The 19,145-nt window shown below is 39.3% G+C and overlaps 1 protein-coding gene across 2 annotated transcripts in view; it reads left to right on the forward strand.

Moving 5' to 3' along the window:
• Positions 1-19,145, forward strand: part of VIT (vitrin) — a 181,409-nt gene that overhangs the window by 98,870 nt on the left and 63,394 nt on the right. The window contains exons 7-8 of one of the 2 annotated variants that reach the window (XM_056813270.1): positions 7,933-8,139; positions 16,642-16,698. In XM_056813270.1, the coding sequence (XP_056669248.1) occupies positions 7,933-8,139; positions 16,642-16,698 (264 nt within the window). The remainder of the gene's footprint in view (positions 1-7,932; positions 8,140-16,641; positions 16,699-19,145) is intronic. The other variant, XM_056813271.1, reaches the window with a different exon arrangement.

Below are 19,145 nucleotides of genomic sequence, written 5' to 3' on the forward strand. Positions count from 1 at the left end.
GACAAAGTTTATTGATTTCAAGTAGCTATTTATAGATGGTTGGATCATGCAGAGGGATTAGATCAGTCACAATGGAAGTCAATGATTAACAGAATGGAAATAATGGATTTAGATTACTTAGGTGGTTTTGAACAGAGTTTTCTATAGGTGGTAATTTAATATGTCAGTTCAACACATCAATGTGTGACCCAGCTTTTTGTAGAATACTGTATGTTCTTCTCACAGAACTCCTACATCAATAATTTCTTGGAAGAACATACAGTATTTGGAAAGGTTTGTTTTTCTCATGCTGGAGAGCAGCCTACGTGTCTGGCAATTCCTAAACTATGGTTTCCCAGAGATCTTGCAAACTGGGGAGCATTGGGCATTCCATAGCCTTGCTGGAATGGAAGTTCCTAATCTTCTTATGTTGTTCCCACAGCTGCCTCTCCTCAATTAATTAGTATCTGTTAATTAATTGACTGCTTTTAATATGTGCCAAGAACATGGGTACAAAGACGATGAGGCCTTTTGTGTTTTTTAACCATAGCAAATGTTTTTTGTTTGTGCCCAATTCTGAGACTGACAGCATTTCTGTTGCTGTCCAACTGAGTTAATATTGCCTTGGATTTTGTTATTTTGTTATATTTCGTTTCTGGCTGTTTCACATTCATACTGGAAGCTCAGTCTCCACACTGGAATTAAAAAATTAAAAAGGCTAAATCTACCAGGCCCCCCCAAAAGTAGGGGAATGAAGGTACTCACCTGGTCAATGTGACAAAAGCATACAAACTACACAATCCCAAATAACTCAGGCTGAAAAATATACTAGGCTTTGTTCTAGCATAGCATGGCCTCCCTGACAGTCACAAAGTAGACTGCTTTGTCAGATCCCATTATAGAGCTGCTGAAAGAACTGGAAAACACCTTTATTTTAGACTTCTTTGTGTGTTATTTATTTGACTCTGCAGAAATTTATGAAGCACTTATAGTTCCTGGAACTGCAAGGGGGGAGGGGGAAATGATACAATTTCTGCCCTTGATGAACACCCATTCTACTGGAATTCCACATCTCACATGGCAACTCAAAGAAAGCATTCTCATAACTGAATGGAGTAGGATTGGGGGAAGATAGTTATTCAAGATCACTTCATGCAATTAATTCCCCAAATACCTGATGTGAGATAAAGATGGGTTTTGTTTTTTATTTTTCTTTTTTCTTCCTTTTTTAATTAAACTCTTACCTTCTGTCTTAGAATCAATAATATGTATTGGTTCCAAGGCAGAAGAGTGGTAAGGGCTAGGCAATGGGGGTTACGCAAGGTAACACAGCTAGGAAGTGTCTGAGACCAAATTTGAACCCCAAAACTCCCATCTCTAGACTTGACTCTCAATCCAATGAACCATTCTTTCAAGAAAACTTGGGGAATAAGTAAGAAGAACCTACAAATAGCTTGAAAGTTTAATTATAAAATCCATTTGACTTTTAAATTCCTGAAGGGCACAGACCATGTTCTTGTTCTTTTTTATTTCAGAAAAGGCATTTCTGTCCCTCAGTTTTCTCAACTTTAAAGTAATCAGGTTGCACTAGAGGGTCTCAAAGGAATCATCCAGCTCCCATTCTATGATTCTAGACAAAATTTCAACTGTACCAATCATCTTACAATCTATATTGTTGACTGATTGGCAGCCAAAAGGAGGCATATTGAGGGAATCATGTTATCAGAGAATTTCAAAACTTTAAATCTGGAATGGTCTTGTAAGACTACGTGTTCTAGGTCTGTTGTTTTACAGATAAGGAAGGGAAGTGAGTGGTGAAAAGACTTGTCTGGGAATCACACATGATTTTTTTCTCCATGAACTGCAAACAGTAGTAAATACTCTGAACCTGTGTTGGCAAAGTGTGCCAGTGTGCTGGAGGGAGCTACTTCCTTCTCCATCTCCATGTGGCTGAGGACATTTCTGACATCCTGCACTCTTCTGCCCAGCAATTCAATGGGAACACTTCCTCCCTCCCCTGTCTGGAGTAAGATGGGGGCTTGTATGTGGTGTGAGGGTTGGAGTTTAGGCACTTGGTCTCTAAAAGATTTGCCATCACTGCCCTAGACAAAAGCAGCAGGTTAAATGCCATCTCACATGTTAACCCCACAGACTTTCTCTTTCATGTAATAGTTGCCTAAATAATTGCTAACATTGCTTTCCAACATGATTATCTATATCAATCTATATATCTCAAGCATTTATTAAGTACCTACGTTGTGCCAGGCTAGGTTCTTGGTGATAGGAGCACAGAGATAGAAATGAAAGTCTCTAACTTCAAGGAGCTCACATTTTATCAAGGAGGGAAATGCTCACATATAGGTATATAAAAATATATGCCAATTAAATACATAGTAATGAGTTGGGGAGATAGTTATCAATATCCCAGGACTTTAGGAAAAGTCCTTGTAGTTGGTGAAGCTTTAACTGTGCTGTGAGGGAAGATAGGATTTTAAGAACCAGAGGATTTTCATGGATCACTTAGGGTTGCCAGATTATGGGAATCATATTTTAATTCAACAAGAAGTTGTCTCCTCTAGCCCAAAAGAATTTCCCTTTAAAGTTGTAGGAAATGTAGAAATGTAGCCAGGTGGTTCAGTGAATTGAGAGTCAGGCCTTGAGATGGGGAGTTCTGGGTTCAAATCTAGCCTCAGACACTCCTTAGCTATGTGTCCCTGGAACAAGTCACTTAAACCCAATTGCCTAGTCTTAACTACTCTTTTGCCATGGAACCAATACTTAATATTGATCCCAAGACAGAAGGTGAGGATTTTAAAAGTGAAATAAAATAAAATTATAGGAAATTTTTCATCCATTCAACCTAAAAGCTGCCCTGTGAACCACAACAATGCAGCCTTTAACACTATTCTTCCTTGAATGAATGAATTCTCTTAAATTCAGGATGGTAAATGCTGGCAGATGGGCTTACGGGCATCATTCATTCCCTCATTCATTCTGTAAACATTTATTAAACACCTACAGTATGTCAGGCACTGTACTAAGTGCTAAAGATATAAAAACAAAACAGTCCCAGCTCCCAGAGCTTCCCTTGTACTAACCATATTGCAGATATCAGAGGCTAGGTAGAGAGGATGAACAGCTGCTAGGATTTCAGCCTCCCGTGGTAACAGGTAAATCAAGTTAAGATTTCAGTATAAGAGATGAAAACACACTTCTGCAGGATTGATCCCATTTGAGTGGGAAAGGTCTTGACTTGCAAAGAAGTAACATTACATGAGCAAACCTCTGTGCCAGGCAGTCAGAAGCCATAACGTGGGCAGCTGTAATTTGGTTAGGCTCCGTAGCTACTCAGACCAGATAAAAATAGCTAAATGCTAGTTTATAAAAATCCACCAAAACTCGGTGAAGTCACACGCTTCATTATCTGCAAACAAAGGGAAAGGACATGAGTTGTTGATGCAGAGAGCTGGCCAAGTGTCCAATGCCAAAGCTGCATCTATTCCACCCGCCTGCCCCATTCCCCATCCACTTTTTGGTGCTTGAATTTCCCTGGCCTAGAACATAATCCAGGCAATGAATGTAACACAAGGGGTGAGCTTCTCAACTACTCTGCTATGTATAATGCTTTAAAAAATCTGCTGTTTCCTCATTGTTGATTTCCAGTTAAGTAGTACAGCTTATGGCTGCTACACCTCCTCCTAGTAGCTCCTAGAGAAAATCTATGTGACTTTAAAACTGCTGCAGCTCTTATGTGTCTTCAATCTGTTTGCATCTCTAACTCCCGACAAGATTCCCTCTTTGGCCTCATGCCACACTGCTAATCTGTAGCTGAAATGGGAGAATGGGGGGCTTTGCCCTAGGACACCAAAATTTGGAGAGCATTGTTAGCACTTGCTTCCTTTGAATGGCACAGAAACAATTGAGTTGGACACCTAATTACCAGAAATAATTAGCTAAAATAGAAAGGTGCCAAATGACTGTCACTCCCTAGACAAGGTCCTTTTAAACTAGGGCCACTCTGCTTCCTTCCTTTCCCCCTTGGCATGAGCTAGTACTCTTTCTAGAAACAGACTCATGTCCCTCTCTTCCTGACCCCCAACTTGACTAAATTTGTTCCAAAAGTTTATTTGAGAGACTTTAAAATTTCCTCTGAAGTTTTCATCTTTTTAAGGTTACAAAAATATCAGAGGGAGCTAGGTGGATAAATAGATTGAGAGCCAGGCCTAGAGACAAGAGGTTCTAGGTTCAAATCTAGTCTCAGACACTTCCCAGCTGTGTGACCCTGGGCAAGTCACTTGACCCCCATTGCCTAGCCCTTGCCATTCTTCTGCCTGTGAACCAATACACAGTATTGATTCTAAGATGGAAGGGAAGTATTCTAAATATAAATATATAAAAATATTTTTTTAAATCAGTATTCCTTATACACATGAGAAAGAATAACTAAAGGTTATTATAGCCAGACTTGAGATCATCTCATTCTATAGCACTATGCTCTAAGAGAGTGATGGTGAACTTTTGGGAGACAGAGTGCCAGGCTCCATTCTCCCCCCTCCCCAGTCTGTATGCTGTGCCCCTCCCCTATACCGAGTGCCAGGTATACCCTACCTTCCCTACTACCCCACACAGGGGAGGGAGAAAGAGCTCCCATTGGGCTACTGGACAGAGGGGTGGAGGATGTGAAAGAATGTCAACAGGTATAGTGGAGAGGGGGAGGGGTGCAGCTCCACCGGAGTCCTTCTGCCTTTCTAGTAACAAACTGGGGGTTGAGGAGGCGGTGGCCATGTGCCCACAGAGAGTGCACTGTGTGCCATCTTTGGCACCTGTGCCATGGGTTCACCATCACTTCTCTAAGATATTTGATAGTATACTCTTAGCAATGAACAACAAATGAAGTATTCTATTCCTATATTGACTAGATCTGTTTTCAATTGGAGACAAACTCCAAGTTAAAAACAGACCATAGAGGAAGCCACTAAACACAGTGGATAGAGCATCAGTTCTGGGAGAATCCAATCAGAACTTGGATTCAAATATGACCTTAGACACTGTGTAATCCTGAGCAAGTCACTTAACCCCAATTGCCTAGCCCATGCCCCTCTTCTACCTTAAAATTGACAAGACTAAGACAGAAGGTAAAGGTTTAAAAAAAAGATCAATAAAAGCTAACTATATTACTCCAAGTAATGAAATTGTCAGAATGGAAATTGAGAGAGTGCCCCAGTTTTGGTCATGTGGTGCATGGTTCAGTTAAAATTTGTCAAGTAGTGTTTAAGATGGAGCAAAATATGTGAATAATATATGCATGCATATATGTTTATTTTTTGAGAGAGATTATATATATTTCACATGTATAAATTATGCTCTCTATTTTGACACCACCTTGGAAAACATTATCATTCTGCTAATTCCCATCTTGACCCTCTGTCTCTCTGATTGAAGGGCAGAGTCAAAAACTCAAACCTCCAGTTTAAGGAAGAAGCCTGACTGAAAGCATCTCCTCCTTTCTTACCAAACTGAACTCCTCTCAGACCTCTCTGATGACTTCTCTGTGCCCCTACATGAGATATTGTCTTCTCTCCCTTTTCAGCTTCTTTTAGTGTATTGTCTTCCCCCATTGGAGTGTAAGCTTCTTGAGGGCAGAAATTTCTCTTTTTTGTTTTTTTAAACATTTTTGGATAGCCAGTGCTTAACATAGTGATTGGCACATAAGAATTTTAAAGTTTACTGACTATTGATTATTATCGGCCATTTGACTATGTCCCTCTGTACGAATTATGTGTGTGTATTAATAATAAACACAGATGTATTCATAAAGGCAGCATAATATTCAGTGGATAGGGAGCTAGTCTTGGAATAAAAAAGACCTGAATTCTGGATTCAAGTCCTACCTCTAACATATACTAGCTATGTGACCCTGGATAAGTCATTAACCTCTCAGTGTGTCAGTTAATTAATTCTCTGAAGACTACAAATTGTAAAAAAGATACCAAGATTACTTGATCATTTTAAATTTCACTCAAGGCTTCTATTAGTATATAGAGTTCAGATTTATGATTTTAATGGTAGAGGGTTCTTCCAATGAAGAAATCCCCTCTTCCAAAACAGACCCTCAACTCTTCTAAAATATAGTCTTAAAGACTTAAAAGCCTGGGGTTACTTATAAATGCTAAGTCACTTGCCCAGGGTCACATGGTCAAGACTTTTAGGAAACAGGACTTGAACCCAAACCTACATTGAATTCCGAGGCATACATCATGCCCTTCCATCCACTATACCACTCTGTCTTCTTCCTAATGTTAGATGCTTTATGTACTAATCAAAGCTCAATCTAGAGGCAGGTAGGTGACTCACTGGATCAAGAGCCAAGCTTAGAGACAGGAGATCCTTGGTTCAATTCCAGTCTCAGACACTTTCTAACTGTGTGATCCTGAGCAAGTCACTTAAGCCCAATTACCTAGTCCTAAATGCCTAAATGGCTCTTCTGTCTTGGAAATGATACGTAATATCAATTTTAAGACAGAAGGTAAGGGTTAAAAAAAAAGTTCAATCTAGACCCCAGCTATACAGGTTTGAACACCAAGGATCTTGGGCTGTGATGCAGCAGCAGCACAGGAACAGGAAGAGTCGGGCTTGGTGGGCACCTAATCATGCATCCAGACCTCCCCTAGAGGGCCACATGCCTCTTTAGCTTCAGAGGGAGCTCCTGGCTACCCTTCTCTGGCACAGGTCTCTTGTGTAGAAAGGGAAACCCCTTAGGAAACAGGAAACCCATCTGTTTCCCCAGTCCTTGTGCCATCTTTGGTTGGCTCCAGCTCCCTTCCAGGTTATATAGAGAGTTTCAGTATTAGTCACAGAATCATAGAATGCCAGAGCTAGGGGGGAAAAGTTAGAGATCATTGAGTTTACTTACTATCCTATCTCATGTTATGGATGCCAAGTAATTTGACTAAAGTAACATAATTGCTTCATATTAGCATCAAGACCTGAACCCAGGTTTCCAATGTTCTTTCCATTATACCGTACTACGAATATTAACAAAGTGATCCCATTATTCTGTGGGGCAATAAATAGAATGAAATTTTAAATTATGTAGTCATTCTAGGTCATTTGGCATGATTAAACCATTTGTTCAGTATATGAGATATCATTTTTCAGTCCAGTCTGACTTCTCAGGATCCCATTTGGCATTTTTTTTAAACTCTTACCTTCCGTCTTGGAATCAATACTGTCTATTGGCTCCAAGGCAGAAGAGCAGCAAGAGCTAGGCAATGTAGGTTAAGTGACTTGCCCAAGGTCACACAAGGATGCATCTGAGGCCAGATTTGAACCCAGGTCTTCCTGACTCCAGGCCTGGCTCTCTATCCACTGTGTTACTCAGCTGCCCCTGCCCATTTATATTTGACAGCTAATTATGTCCTTTTGACATCTCTTTCACAGTTGCCTGGAACAAATATTCAGTAGCCTTCTATTATTATTTAATTTGTGTGTTTATAGGTTGTCCTCCCAATCAGAATATAAGCTCCTTGAGGCCAAGAAGTACATTTTATGCTCCATGAATCACCCATAGTGCCTAACACAGTCTCTTGCCTTATAGGATTCATTCAGTAAATGCAGAAAATTTTATTTCAGGCAGTTCCCCAGTATTATATGCCAGATATAGTACCACAGAGGTATCAAGCACATGGCCCTCCATCTGCATGTACCCCAAATTCCCAGGGGCAGCTCAAACCAGATTAATATGTAATTGGCAAGTGTTTAACAAAATAAGTAAATAATATAATAAAACAGATAATGTCACACTTTAAAACTAAGTCAGTCTGTGGGCTGTAGGGATCTGTATGGATGGGATTAGACCAAGGATTAGTGACTTCTATTTCTATTTGAGTTTGACAGCAGTGTAGTACAGTTATTACATTTTTCAGGATCTGGTTTGATTCTATTTTTTCATAGATGAGACCACAAAGTCATATCAGAAGTCTACGATCCTTCTCTCAACCACCCCACAGCCAACCACCACTACACGAAGACCTGCTACCACACCAGCAGAACCCCTGAGCACCACTCCAAGGCTGTGGACTTCTCTGGACACCACCACTGCCTCCACTACCACCATCACTGCCAAACTGCAGCCTGCAGGTCACAGGGTCAGAGATACAGGTCAGTACAATAGATGGAGCTCATAGGATCATAAATTTAGAGAAGGTGCATCAGAGGTCATCCAGTTCAACCCCTCAATTGATAGATAAGGAAACTGAGGCACAGAGTATCTAAGTAACTTAACTTGGGTCACAAAGCTAGTGTCTGAGGTAGTTGGTTGGCTATAGGCTTAGATTTTTCAAAAAGAAGAGTTAATGGAAGAATAATTGGATTTTTTTATAGAGAAATTATGATATTCCAGTGATTTTTGTTGCATTGAGGGGGCAACCTTAAAATCTATGTGTAGTTCTCTCACTTTGTAGTGTCTAGACTGGTCCGAGGAGTGTAGATGGTGGAAGGCTCCACTCCTCCTGTATCCAAGAAGGTGCATTATTGTGTATGTCCTCCCAAGTGTGAAGGTCATGGGTAATACCCAACTTTATTATTTTTTTAAGAAAAGCATTGTGCTATAGTAGATTGAGATCTGACTTCAAAGCTGAGAAAAGCCAGTTCAAACCCTGCCTCTGACACACACTGGCTATGTGAATCTGGGAAAATGGTACAAAATGGTACAAAAAAGGAATTTGAGAATTCCCTAAACCAATTAAATTACAGGTCCACTTCCTATCCATATCCTATTTTACTAAACAATACACCCAGAGCAGAGTCCTAGAGCTCCCTAAATTATACCATAGTGCTTAATACTACATTCAAAGTCTAAAACTGGAATTATGGTATTAGTGTTAGAATGTTGTCTTACAACTTCTCCTTTGTGAAATTACTCTTTCTTCAGACCTGAGTTGAAAAGATCTCAAGTTTCAAGGTTACTAGAAGTTGTTGGGGTTTTTTAAAACCCTCATTGTCTGTCTTGGAATCAGTACAAAATATCAGTTCCAAGGCAGAAGAGCAAAAAGGGCTAGGCAACTGGACTCAAGTGACTTATCCAGAATCAAACAGCCAGGAAGTATATGAGGTCAGATTTGAACCCAGGACCTCCTGTCTGTAGGTCTGGTAGGTACTCTCCAGTGAGCTACCTAACTGCCCCTCACTAGAAGTTTTGAAACAAACCCTCTTTCCCAAATAGTAGCCCATAAGGAAAGTCCAGTTTTTTGATATGTTATATCCTTCTCTGATAACTTTATCATCACTATTGAAGAAGGGGAAGGAAGCATTTATTAAGTCCTGCTCTGTGCCTGGTACTATGCTAAGCACTTTACAAATTTATTTTATTTGAACCTCACAACAACCCTGGGAGGTAGGTGCTATTATTATTCCCATTTTACAAGGAAGGAAAATGAGGCAGACAAAGGTTAAGTGACTTGGCTAGGATCACATCACTAGCAAACATCTGGGGGGAATCCACCTAATTTATTTCAAAGGACTACAATAATGAAATTTATATACAGTATTCACAGCAAGGATGGGCTCCTTAAAAGACATTCTAAATAGCTTCCTCATACGTTTGTACCTAAGCCACTAAATGAATGGATAATTATCCCAATTCTTAAAGACCCTCAAAAACCGAGTTTCCCTGTGAAGGATCCATTCTGGTCTGAGGGTTCATTGCTAATTATTTTTCATCCAGTGGCTCCCTGTTACCTCCAGGGTCAAATATGAAGTTGTCAGGCATTTCAAGTGGCAGCTAAATGGCACAGTAGATAGAGTATGAGACCTGGAGTCAGAAAGACTCATCTTCCTGAGTTCAAATCTGGCCTCAGACACTTACTGGGTGGCTCTAAACAGGTCACTTAACCCTGTTTGCCTCAGTTTCTCATTTGTAAAATGAGCTGGAGAAGGAAATGGCAAATCACTCCAGGGTCATAGCTGAGAAAACCTCAGATGGAATCACAAAATTGGACATGACTGAAAAACAACTGAACAGCAGAAGCAGACATTTAAAGATCTTCACAAATGAGCCCCTTCCTATTTTCCACATCTTGTTCCACTTTATACCCTCAATGAACTCTACAAGACAGTTTTCATTTTTTTCTTTTTTTAAATTTATTTAATTCATTCATTCATTTAGAATATTTTTCCATGGTTACATGATTCATGTTCTTTCCCTCACCTCCTTCCTCCCCCCTCCCAGAGCTGAAGAGCAATTCCACTGGGTTTTACTACAAGCCAGTTTTCTGATCTTCTTGTTCTTTGTGCATGGCATTCCCTCTCCCACCTCTCTTACACTGCTGGACATCCCTCTAGTGTAGAGTTTTCTCCCTTCTCACATCTTGGACTCACTGGCTTCCTTTAGGACTCAGCTCAATCTCTACTTTCCCTTGGAGAACTTTTCTGTTCTGGACTTTCCTCCCTAAGGCCACTTTCTAAATAGAAAATTCTATACTGCCTACCCCATCAGACCTTGAGTTCTTTGAGGGTAGGGATTATTTCTGTCTTTCTTTGCCTCCTCGGTGCTTAGGAACACTGCCTAGCTGGCACATAGTAAAAGCAAGGCATTAATAAATTCGTATTCATTGATTCATTGAAATAAATCCTGCTTCTATCCAATCAATATTTTTCAATATCTGTAAGTCCTCTTCTCCCAGTACCAATCCTTGAACTCTGGCTAGCCTGAAACCAGACCTATCCAAAACAAGGAATGAAATTGTTGACCAGAATCAGACTTTTAGTCCTCAACATTTGGTCTGAACAGAGAAACAAGCAACATGGCATGCAGTAAAGAATACCAGACTGGCAGTCAAGAGACCTGGTTCAAGTCCCAACTTGGACATTAACTTGCCAGGATGACCTTAGGCAAGTCATTTCACTTCTGTTCCTAGAACCCTATGTCCACAACTACCAAATGAAAGGCTTGAGATAGAAGATCTTTAAGATCATCACAGGGTTGGAAATTCTCTGACTGCTAGAGGATGCTAGGTACAGTTAACTCCCCAACAACCAAACAAATGGAGAGAAGCCAAGTACTAAAGGACCAAAACAAGTATCCTCCTAAATCTGTTTCTGTTGTTGCTGGTATTGCTCTGGAATTCATATGCCAAATAGTATTTTTCCCCTAGTTTACCTTCCTAATTATGTTTAACTTAGCCAACCAAAAACGAGGAGTTCCAGCCAAGAACATTCAAATATTTCCCTTTCTAAAAGGGTCACTGTTTACAGATCCTTTTCTTTGCAGTTCCCAATTTTTTCAAAGATTCTTGAAAGTTGAAGGTCATATTTATAAGTTGCCTCTTCTTCTTGTCTCCCAGGAAGACAACAATTCTCATAAAATGCATATTATTAAGTATGTGGCAAAGATATGCTCCTGTGCTGGAAGTTCTGAAGGCTTTGAAGTTTAGCCCTTGCTTATTTGGTGAGAGGGGGAAACCTGAAACTGTCTTTGAATCTGGCAAATTCCTATTATTCCTGGCTTGACAACTGGCTTAATCAATGGACTTTCTTCATCTTTGTCCACCAGTCTACTTTATTCTGACCTATCAGAATGTTAGATAAATATTCAGAGCGAGCTCTCCCTGCAATGTGCTTTAACTGCCAAAGGAGAGAAGCCAAATTTAAATACACACACACACATGCAAGCTTTTAAAAACTTCATTTCCCACGCACAAAATCCTCCTTCCCCAAAAAAAGTTTGATGTGGTAGGAAGAATAATTAATTTAAAGTCAGAAGTCTTGGGTTCAAATTCTGGCTCCCCTACTATACTACATGTATGACTTGAACAAGTCTCATTTTCCTCAATTTCCTCAACAGTAAAATAAAGGAGAGGGTGACCTTCTAAGGTCCCTACTATCTCTAAATCTGGGACCCAATACCTGTGTGACTTTGGGCAAATCACTTACCATTCCAAGACTTTGACTTGTCTTCTTTAAAAAGAAGATGTTAACTATTCTCTAAATACCCTCTATAGATTTAAATCCTCTGATCTTAATATGAGGGAAGTAAACATTTTATGTGAAGTTCATAAAATGAATCTTCCATTAATTAACCCTGACTTACACTAATGCTTTAATATATGTTTAAATCAATTGACCATATTCCACTATAGACAAATGGAATCAAATAATATTTGATATTTTTAGAAAATTTTTAAAAGAGCCCAAAATAGCAACATGTATTTCATTAACAGTTATTTCCAATAATGTGAATGGGGAAGGTATTCTTTTTTAAAATTTTATTATTTCTGTTTTTTGAATGAGTGTTTTAAAAATTAATCTATTCCACCCACAAACAAAGAATAAGTCTCTCAATATAGAGCTACAGAGTCCAACAAAACAAATTCTCTCTTTAGTCACATCCAAAAATGTATGTCTCTTTCTTCATTTTAAACTCATCACCTCTGGTCAAGAGGTGAGTGACATAGTTCTTCATTCTTTTGGACTTATGACTTATCATTGATTTGATAAGTGCTCTGAAGTCTTTTCAAACTGTCTTTCTCTAAAATGTTATTGTTGGAAAAATTGTTCTGATTCTGCTCACTTTGCTCTGTATCAATCCCTAATAGTCTTTTTGGTTCTTTTTTATTTTTATTTTATTTTTTTTAATAACCCTTACCTTCTGTCTTGGAATCAATAGTATGTTTTGGTTCCAAGGAAGGAGAGTGGTAAGGGCTAGGCAATGGGGGTTAAATGACTTACCCAGGGTTATCCAGCTGGGAAGTGTCTGAAGCCAGATCTGAACCCAGGACCATCTGTCTCTAGGCCTGGCTCTCAATCCACTGAGCTACCCAGCTGCCCCCTTTTATTTTTATTTTTGAACCCTTACCTTTCTCCTTAGAATTACTATCAAGTATTGACTCCAAGGCAGAAGAGTGATAAGAGCTAAGCGACTTCCCCAGGCTCACACAGTTAGGATTCCCAGTTCTTTAGAAAGTGCCCATTTCATCATTTCTAATGATGGAATAATATTTCATTACATTCAAATACCACAATTTATACAGCCACTTTCCAGTAGGATGATTCACCCCTTAGTTTCCAATTTGGGGGAAGACACAAAGAACTTCTATGAATATTTTTGTACATGTTGCTTCTTTTCCTTTTCATTGGCTTTCTTTGGAGTATAGGCCTAGTCATAGTATAGTGGAGTCAAAGGGAATAAACAGTTTAGTAATTTTGGGGATATAATTCCAGATTGCTTTTCAGAAGGACTAGACCAATTCACAGTTCCACCAAATGTGCACAGAAATACCATAGTGCACCTGTTTTCCCAATAGTCTCTCCAACATTTGCCATTTTCCTATTTTGGCATCTTTGCTATTTTGACAGATATGAGGCAGAACTTTAAAAATTGCTTTAATTTGCATTTCTCTAATTATAAATTTCCAGAGTATTTTTGTGTAATTGTTGATAGTTTATATTTCTTCCTTTGGAATCTGTCTATTCAAATTCTTTGATCATATGTCTTTGGGGGAATAGCTCTTAGTCTTATAAATTTTAATCTATTCCTTGTATATCTTGAAAATGAGACCATTATTAAAAAAAAACTTGTAAAGATTTCTTTCCAGTCATTTCCTTCACAATTTTTTCTACATTAGACTTGTTTGTATAAAAAAAAACTTATATTTTATAAAACCAAAATTGTTCATGTCATTTTGTGTGAACTTCTCTATCACTTGTTTACTTGTCAACTCTTCCCCATCTATTGATCTGAAAAGTAATTTCTTCCTTGTTCCTCTATGTTTTTATATTCTGACCTTTTATATATGGTACAAGAAGTTAGTCTAAATCTAGTTTCTACCAGACTGCTGTTTAGTTTCCCCATAAGATTTTGTTCAATAGTCCCTCTTCCAATAACTGGGGTCTATCAAATACTATGCTGATGTTTTGTTATACCTAATCTATTGCCCTAATTCAGTTCTCTTTCTTTTTAACTTGTCAGTTGTGTTGTTCAGTCATTTTGATCATGTCCAACTCTTAATGACCACATTTGGAGTTTCTTGGAAAAAATACTAGAGTGGTTTACCATTTCCTTTTCCAGTTCATTTTATAAATGAGAAACTGAAGGAAAGAGAGTTAAGTGCCTTGTCCAAGGTCATAGAGCTAGTAACTGTCTGAGGCCAGATTTGAACTCACAAAGATTAGTCTTTCTGAATTCTGGCCCAGCATTCTACCCACTGCATCACCTAACTACCTCTTAGCCAATATCAAACCATTTTAATGATTTTTGAGATGTCATTCTAAAAAAAAAAGTGAGATAAGTAGACAAAAGGGCTTATCAGTCAGTGATAGATAGTGTGATTGAGAGAAATGGGGCTGACTCACCATCTGATAGGCAGAGACTCCATTGGGCTATCTAGCAGGGAGAACAAGAAGGAAGGTGTTTCTCTGAATTGAGTCCCCTTACCTAAACCTGCTTCCTGGGGTAACATCTATTCAGAACCCCTCTCTCAGTATTCCCCACAACTACAATAGGGATGTCTCTTTAAAAAAATTATATATTAGGTATTTTGTTTTTCAAATCCCTTCACCTACTTTATATTATGTCCCTCATCCTACAAAATACTGAAGTCCCTTACACTGACCTCTGGCTGACCATCCACTGTTGTACCCATCCAAGGCAGATAGAAGCTAGCTCAGTAAATAGAGGATAAACTTGGAGGTAGGACAACTTGAATTTGAATCCTGTCCCAAACATTTAAGTCTCAGGTTTGTTGTGAGATTAAAATAACATGTAAAGTGCTTTGTGAACTTTAAAACCACTACATAAATGTTAGCAATTATTTTTGTTATTGTTTTGTTATTATTATTCAGCCCTGTTTTCTTTTAGAATATACCATTCTAGAATCTAGAATGTGATGGTGAACATTTTAGAGACTGAGTGCCCAAACTGAACCCTCCCACCACATGTGAATCACTCTCTTACCCCAGACAGGGAAGGAAGGAAGTGCTCCCATTGAGTTGTTGGGCAGAGGAGAGGATAAAATGAAAAATATCCTCAAGAATGGTGGAGAGGGAAAAGGGGGTAGCCCTCTCCAGCACATGTGCCAAAGGTTCACCAGCACAGCTCTAGAAGTTCCTTAAACTTCCTTCTACTGTCCTACCACTTCCAAATGAGACTTAACTGTCCTTTGTCCCATAATCCCAGGGCTCTGCATTATATTAGCTAACCTGATTAAAAAATTGATGCTAGAATAGTAGATAATTATTTAATAACAAACACATTAGCAGAAAAAAAAGGATATTGGAGTCAGGAAGTTCTGGGCAGGCTGCCTGATCTTGGGAAATTTTTGAACTCTACAAATTATCTACAGGTTGCCTATCTGTCTCTACAAGGAGAATTTCCATAGCCAGAAATCTCCATACTGGTGAAATCAAGGTCCAGAAATCCTCTCCAAAAAAAGATGTTTACTATTTTGCTCCTCCCAGAAAAATATATTTTCATTTTCATAAAGCCCTAAAATGCACTGAAAAGTGAGAGAATTTCAGGCCCAAAAGAAAGTCATTGGTTAAAGTATTTGGAGGCAAATGGACCTTCCAAAACTACTCAAAGCATATGGTGTAGGCAACTGCCTCTTTTACCAATATATAAAGATGATCTATTGTCTCTATTTGGAGACTCTTGAAGTGACTTGAACATGTGTCCTGGTTCCAGTCTATTTCTGTATCCCTCAGAGAATAAGTTATACTACCAAGCGAGTTCCTCTCCCTTGGAGCAGACAATAGTTTCCCTCTGGTTATAGTAACTTTTTTTTATTACTGCAATTACCTTGAACCCAGGTTGCATATTTGCAACTGGCACAACCGATTTTAATTTGCCCTTGTGATCTGACTAACACTGTCAATGTATAGACCATTATATTTAAATATATGAGGAAGTACTATGTGTCCTTTCATCCCTTTCCCAGCTATTTCATTTTTCAAAACATTTCTCTTTCCCTTTTTCTACCATTTAGCAACAGAGAATTTTTTTCCGCACCTATGGTAGCTTTTATTCATGGCCTCTTTTTTCCTATATTCTTCGACTTCTTACCTTCGTGGAAATTTGGCTTTCCCCCCCAATCTTATCTTTACATGGCTGTTCTGTCACCCCAAAAGCCCCACTTTTCTCTTTTTAAGGCTCTCTCCCTCGCTTTTTAAAAAATGCTTCTAAGAGACCATACCTGTTATATTGAATTCTAATGATTGCTTGATTCTCTCACCTGGTAATTAGGGCTAACCATTGTGTACCTTTAAAAATCCCTGTAAGCTAATGCTATCTGCATCAATAACATGTTAATGCTATTTAAGAAAACTGCTAAATGTTAAATGACATTTTCTATTGAAGGATTACTTTAGCCTCCTCTGCAGCTGGCACAGGTTAGGGTAACTATTGTAAGTATAAAGATGTCTAAAGAAATAGAGTGACTTAGTAAAGGAAATTCATTCTGACAGTTGTGAAATGCAGAAGTTATTATCTAGAATTTTCACCCATTGTTGAACCGAAAGTATTTTCTTCACATTGATGCTTTTTCCTGGGCAAGTTCAGGCTGCCCACAGACAAATATCTGCCATCATTCTGGCCTTCATAATAGCTGGTTAGAAAGAATGAGAAGGCTTACCTTAACTCATGCACTGACCAGTGACCTGTTATTACAGGATTCAGGTCCACTGCAGCCTATGCAGGCAACCACAGCATTACGCAGACCCACACAGGTAAGGGATTTAGCTCATTTTCCATTAACTGTTGAAAAATAAACATAGTGCCATGCCAGGAGAGGCAGTCTCCTGGTGGAGAGAGGAGTTGGACCAGGAGTCAGAAAGATCTGAGTTCAGGTTCTGCCTCTGATACATATTGACAATTTTATCCTGGCCATATCACATAACCCCTCAGTGTCCAACTCTCTGTGATAATGCAAATAGGGGAAAAAAGGAACAATTTGCATTAATAAAGGGAGTTTCCTCACTGGGAGTTTCTTATACCAATGAAATATGTTGGAGCAAAAAAAAAAAAAGATGAGATCAGTTCCATTGAATCCTGGGATACAGACAGAAATTAGCCTATTAAACATACCTTCTCTTAGAATGTTCTTTAATTTTGCTTTAAATAAATTCAAGTCAGATTGAGAACACTGGGAGAAAGAAATCTGAGGTTTAAGCAGGCTACTTGGAGTTCCAGATCACAGGATCTCTTCTTCCTTCCTTGTGGACTAATCCAACCCCAACCATTTTTCTACTCTGCATCTCCACCAAAGTACAGAATCTACCACTGAATTCCAGGGAAATTATAATAGAAGCAGATTTGAGGGGGTTAGGAAGAGGAGGGGAATAAAAGAAGAAATCACTAAGGTAAACTGGTTTTCCTCTTTTCCCCTTTCAATTCCCCCACAGATCCAATGACAAAAATCAGTAACTACCTTCCAGAGCCCTATAGGGGCTGTCATCAATCTGGGTAATTGGTATTATTTTGTACTGAATCATATTATTACCATTTAAGGTTTTTTAAAAGCCAAATTCTTGCCTCATGACTGTTCTACTGCACCTAACTGTGCTTCCTTCCTACACATTCAGAGAGATGGCCCCTTGTGGTGCAATCTTGTGTAAGTAACTAGGTTTGTTACCGAATCTTTAGTTGCATGAAGTTATTTTAACCTCTAGAAAATGTCTCTTGGCTTTGTTCTGTCTCAGTGTGACAGAAAAAGGAAAATCTCTTGTCAGCTCAGAAGCTTAAGTGCGTCAATCGAATTTATATTAGCTTGGGTGGATTTTTACCCCTGACAACCTCTGCTCCCATCACCTGCCCAAGCATGCCTTGAGAACTAAGTGGAGAATAGACTTCCCATGGAAAACAAGCACCAATGTCTGATCAGTTTCATCCATGGGCCCATTGACTACAAACTGGGGAAAAGGCAAAAGTGTAATTGACCAAAAAACAGAGCTGAGCCTCCCCACCTTTCAGATTCCATTTTTCATTCCACTGAGCAAACCTGAATTTAAGGATGGGGCCATCCTCTTATTTTCCAATCTGCCTCATGCTGAGTCTGCCCTTTATCCCCCAACTTTCATGGCTCCATCTGTCGCCTGCTCTGCCTGGCTATCCCTTTAACTCCCCCATGACTATGTCCTATTATTTTGCTCTCAGTTCATTTCTCCCAAAATCCCACCTCCCCCTGTTTTCTTCATTACTGAAATTCAATTTGATTCTTTAAACTCTCTCTGTCCCTGTCTCTGTCTCTCTTTCTCTGTCTGTCTCTATCTCTGTCTCCCTGTCTTCCTATCTCTCTATCTCTCTATCTCTCTCCCTATTTGCCCCCAGAATGCTCTGGCGCCTCTACCAAGTCACAGAATCTCAGAGATGGAAGAGATGCAGAGGTTATCAATTCTAAAACACACCTGAATAGGTATCTCTTCTATAAAATTCTCAAGAAGTGGTCATTTTGCAGAATTCCAAGCAAGAGAAACGTATCACCCCTGGAGACAATTCATTGTATTCTTGGATAACTAATTGTTAGGAAATTTTTCCTTACCTAAAGTCAAAATCTGTCTCTCTAGGGGCAGCTAAGTGACTTAGTGGATAGAAAATCAGGACTGGAAGTCCTAGGTTCAAATTTGACCTCAGATACTTCCTAGTTGCATGACTCTGGGCAAGATACTCAATCCCAATTGCCTAGCCCTTCTTCTGTCTCAGAAGGTAAGAGTTATTGAGTTTAGCCATGTTGAATGCATGGATTCCAATGAGAGATCCTGTGTGTGTGCCTGCTCAGTCAGCTTCATAAATGGCATAGCCCTGGCTGACCTGGGGCAGGTGGAGGACTTGGGGTACCTAGTGGACCAGGTCTGGCTCTGGTCCTGCTAGCCACCTTGGGCCAGCTTGTTCTGCTAGAAATGGATGCCCAGTTACACAAGGATTACCTGCAGCAGGTATTAGAATTGGCTTCCCAGGTTGCCCAGGATGTTCACTTTTTTTTTTTTTGGAAGAGTGATCTTGGGTAGCATGTCCATGAAGCTTCCTTGCTCCTTGGAGACTGACCCTAACCTTACAATAAAGAATTTCAGTCCTTCTTTGCCTCTATTGCCTTCACTCTGCATTTCTGTCATCACCAGATCCTTTCCTCCACAAGGGCCCTTCCTCTCTGCGAGGCGGGGGGTAGTTTGAGGTTCAA

The sequence above is a fragment of the Monodelphis domestica genome, chromosome 1 (genome assembly GCF_027887165.1).
Source record: "Monodelphis domestica isolate mMonDom1 chromosome 1, mMonDom1.pri, whole genome shotgun sequence".
Lineage (NCBI taxonomy): Eukaryota > Metazoa > Chordata > Mammalia > Didelphimorphia > Didelphidae > Monodelphis > Monodelphis domestica.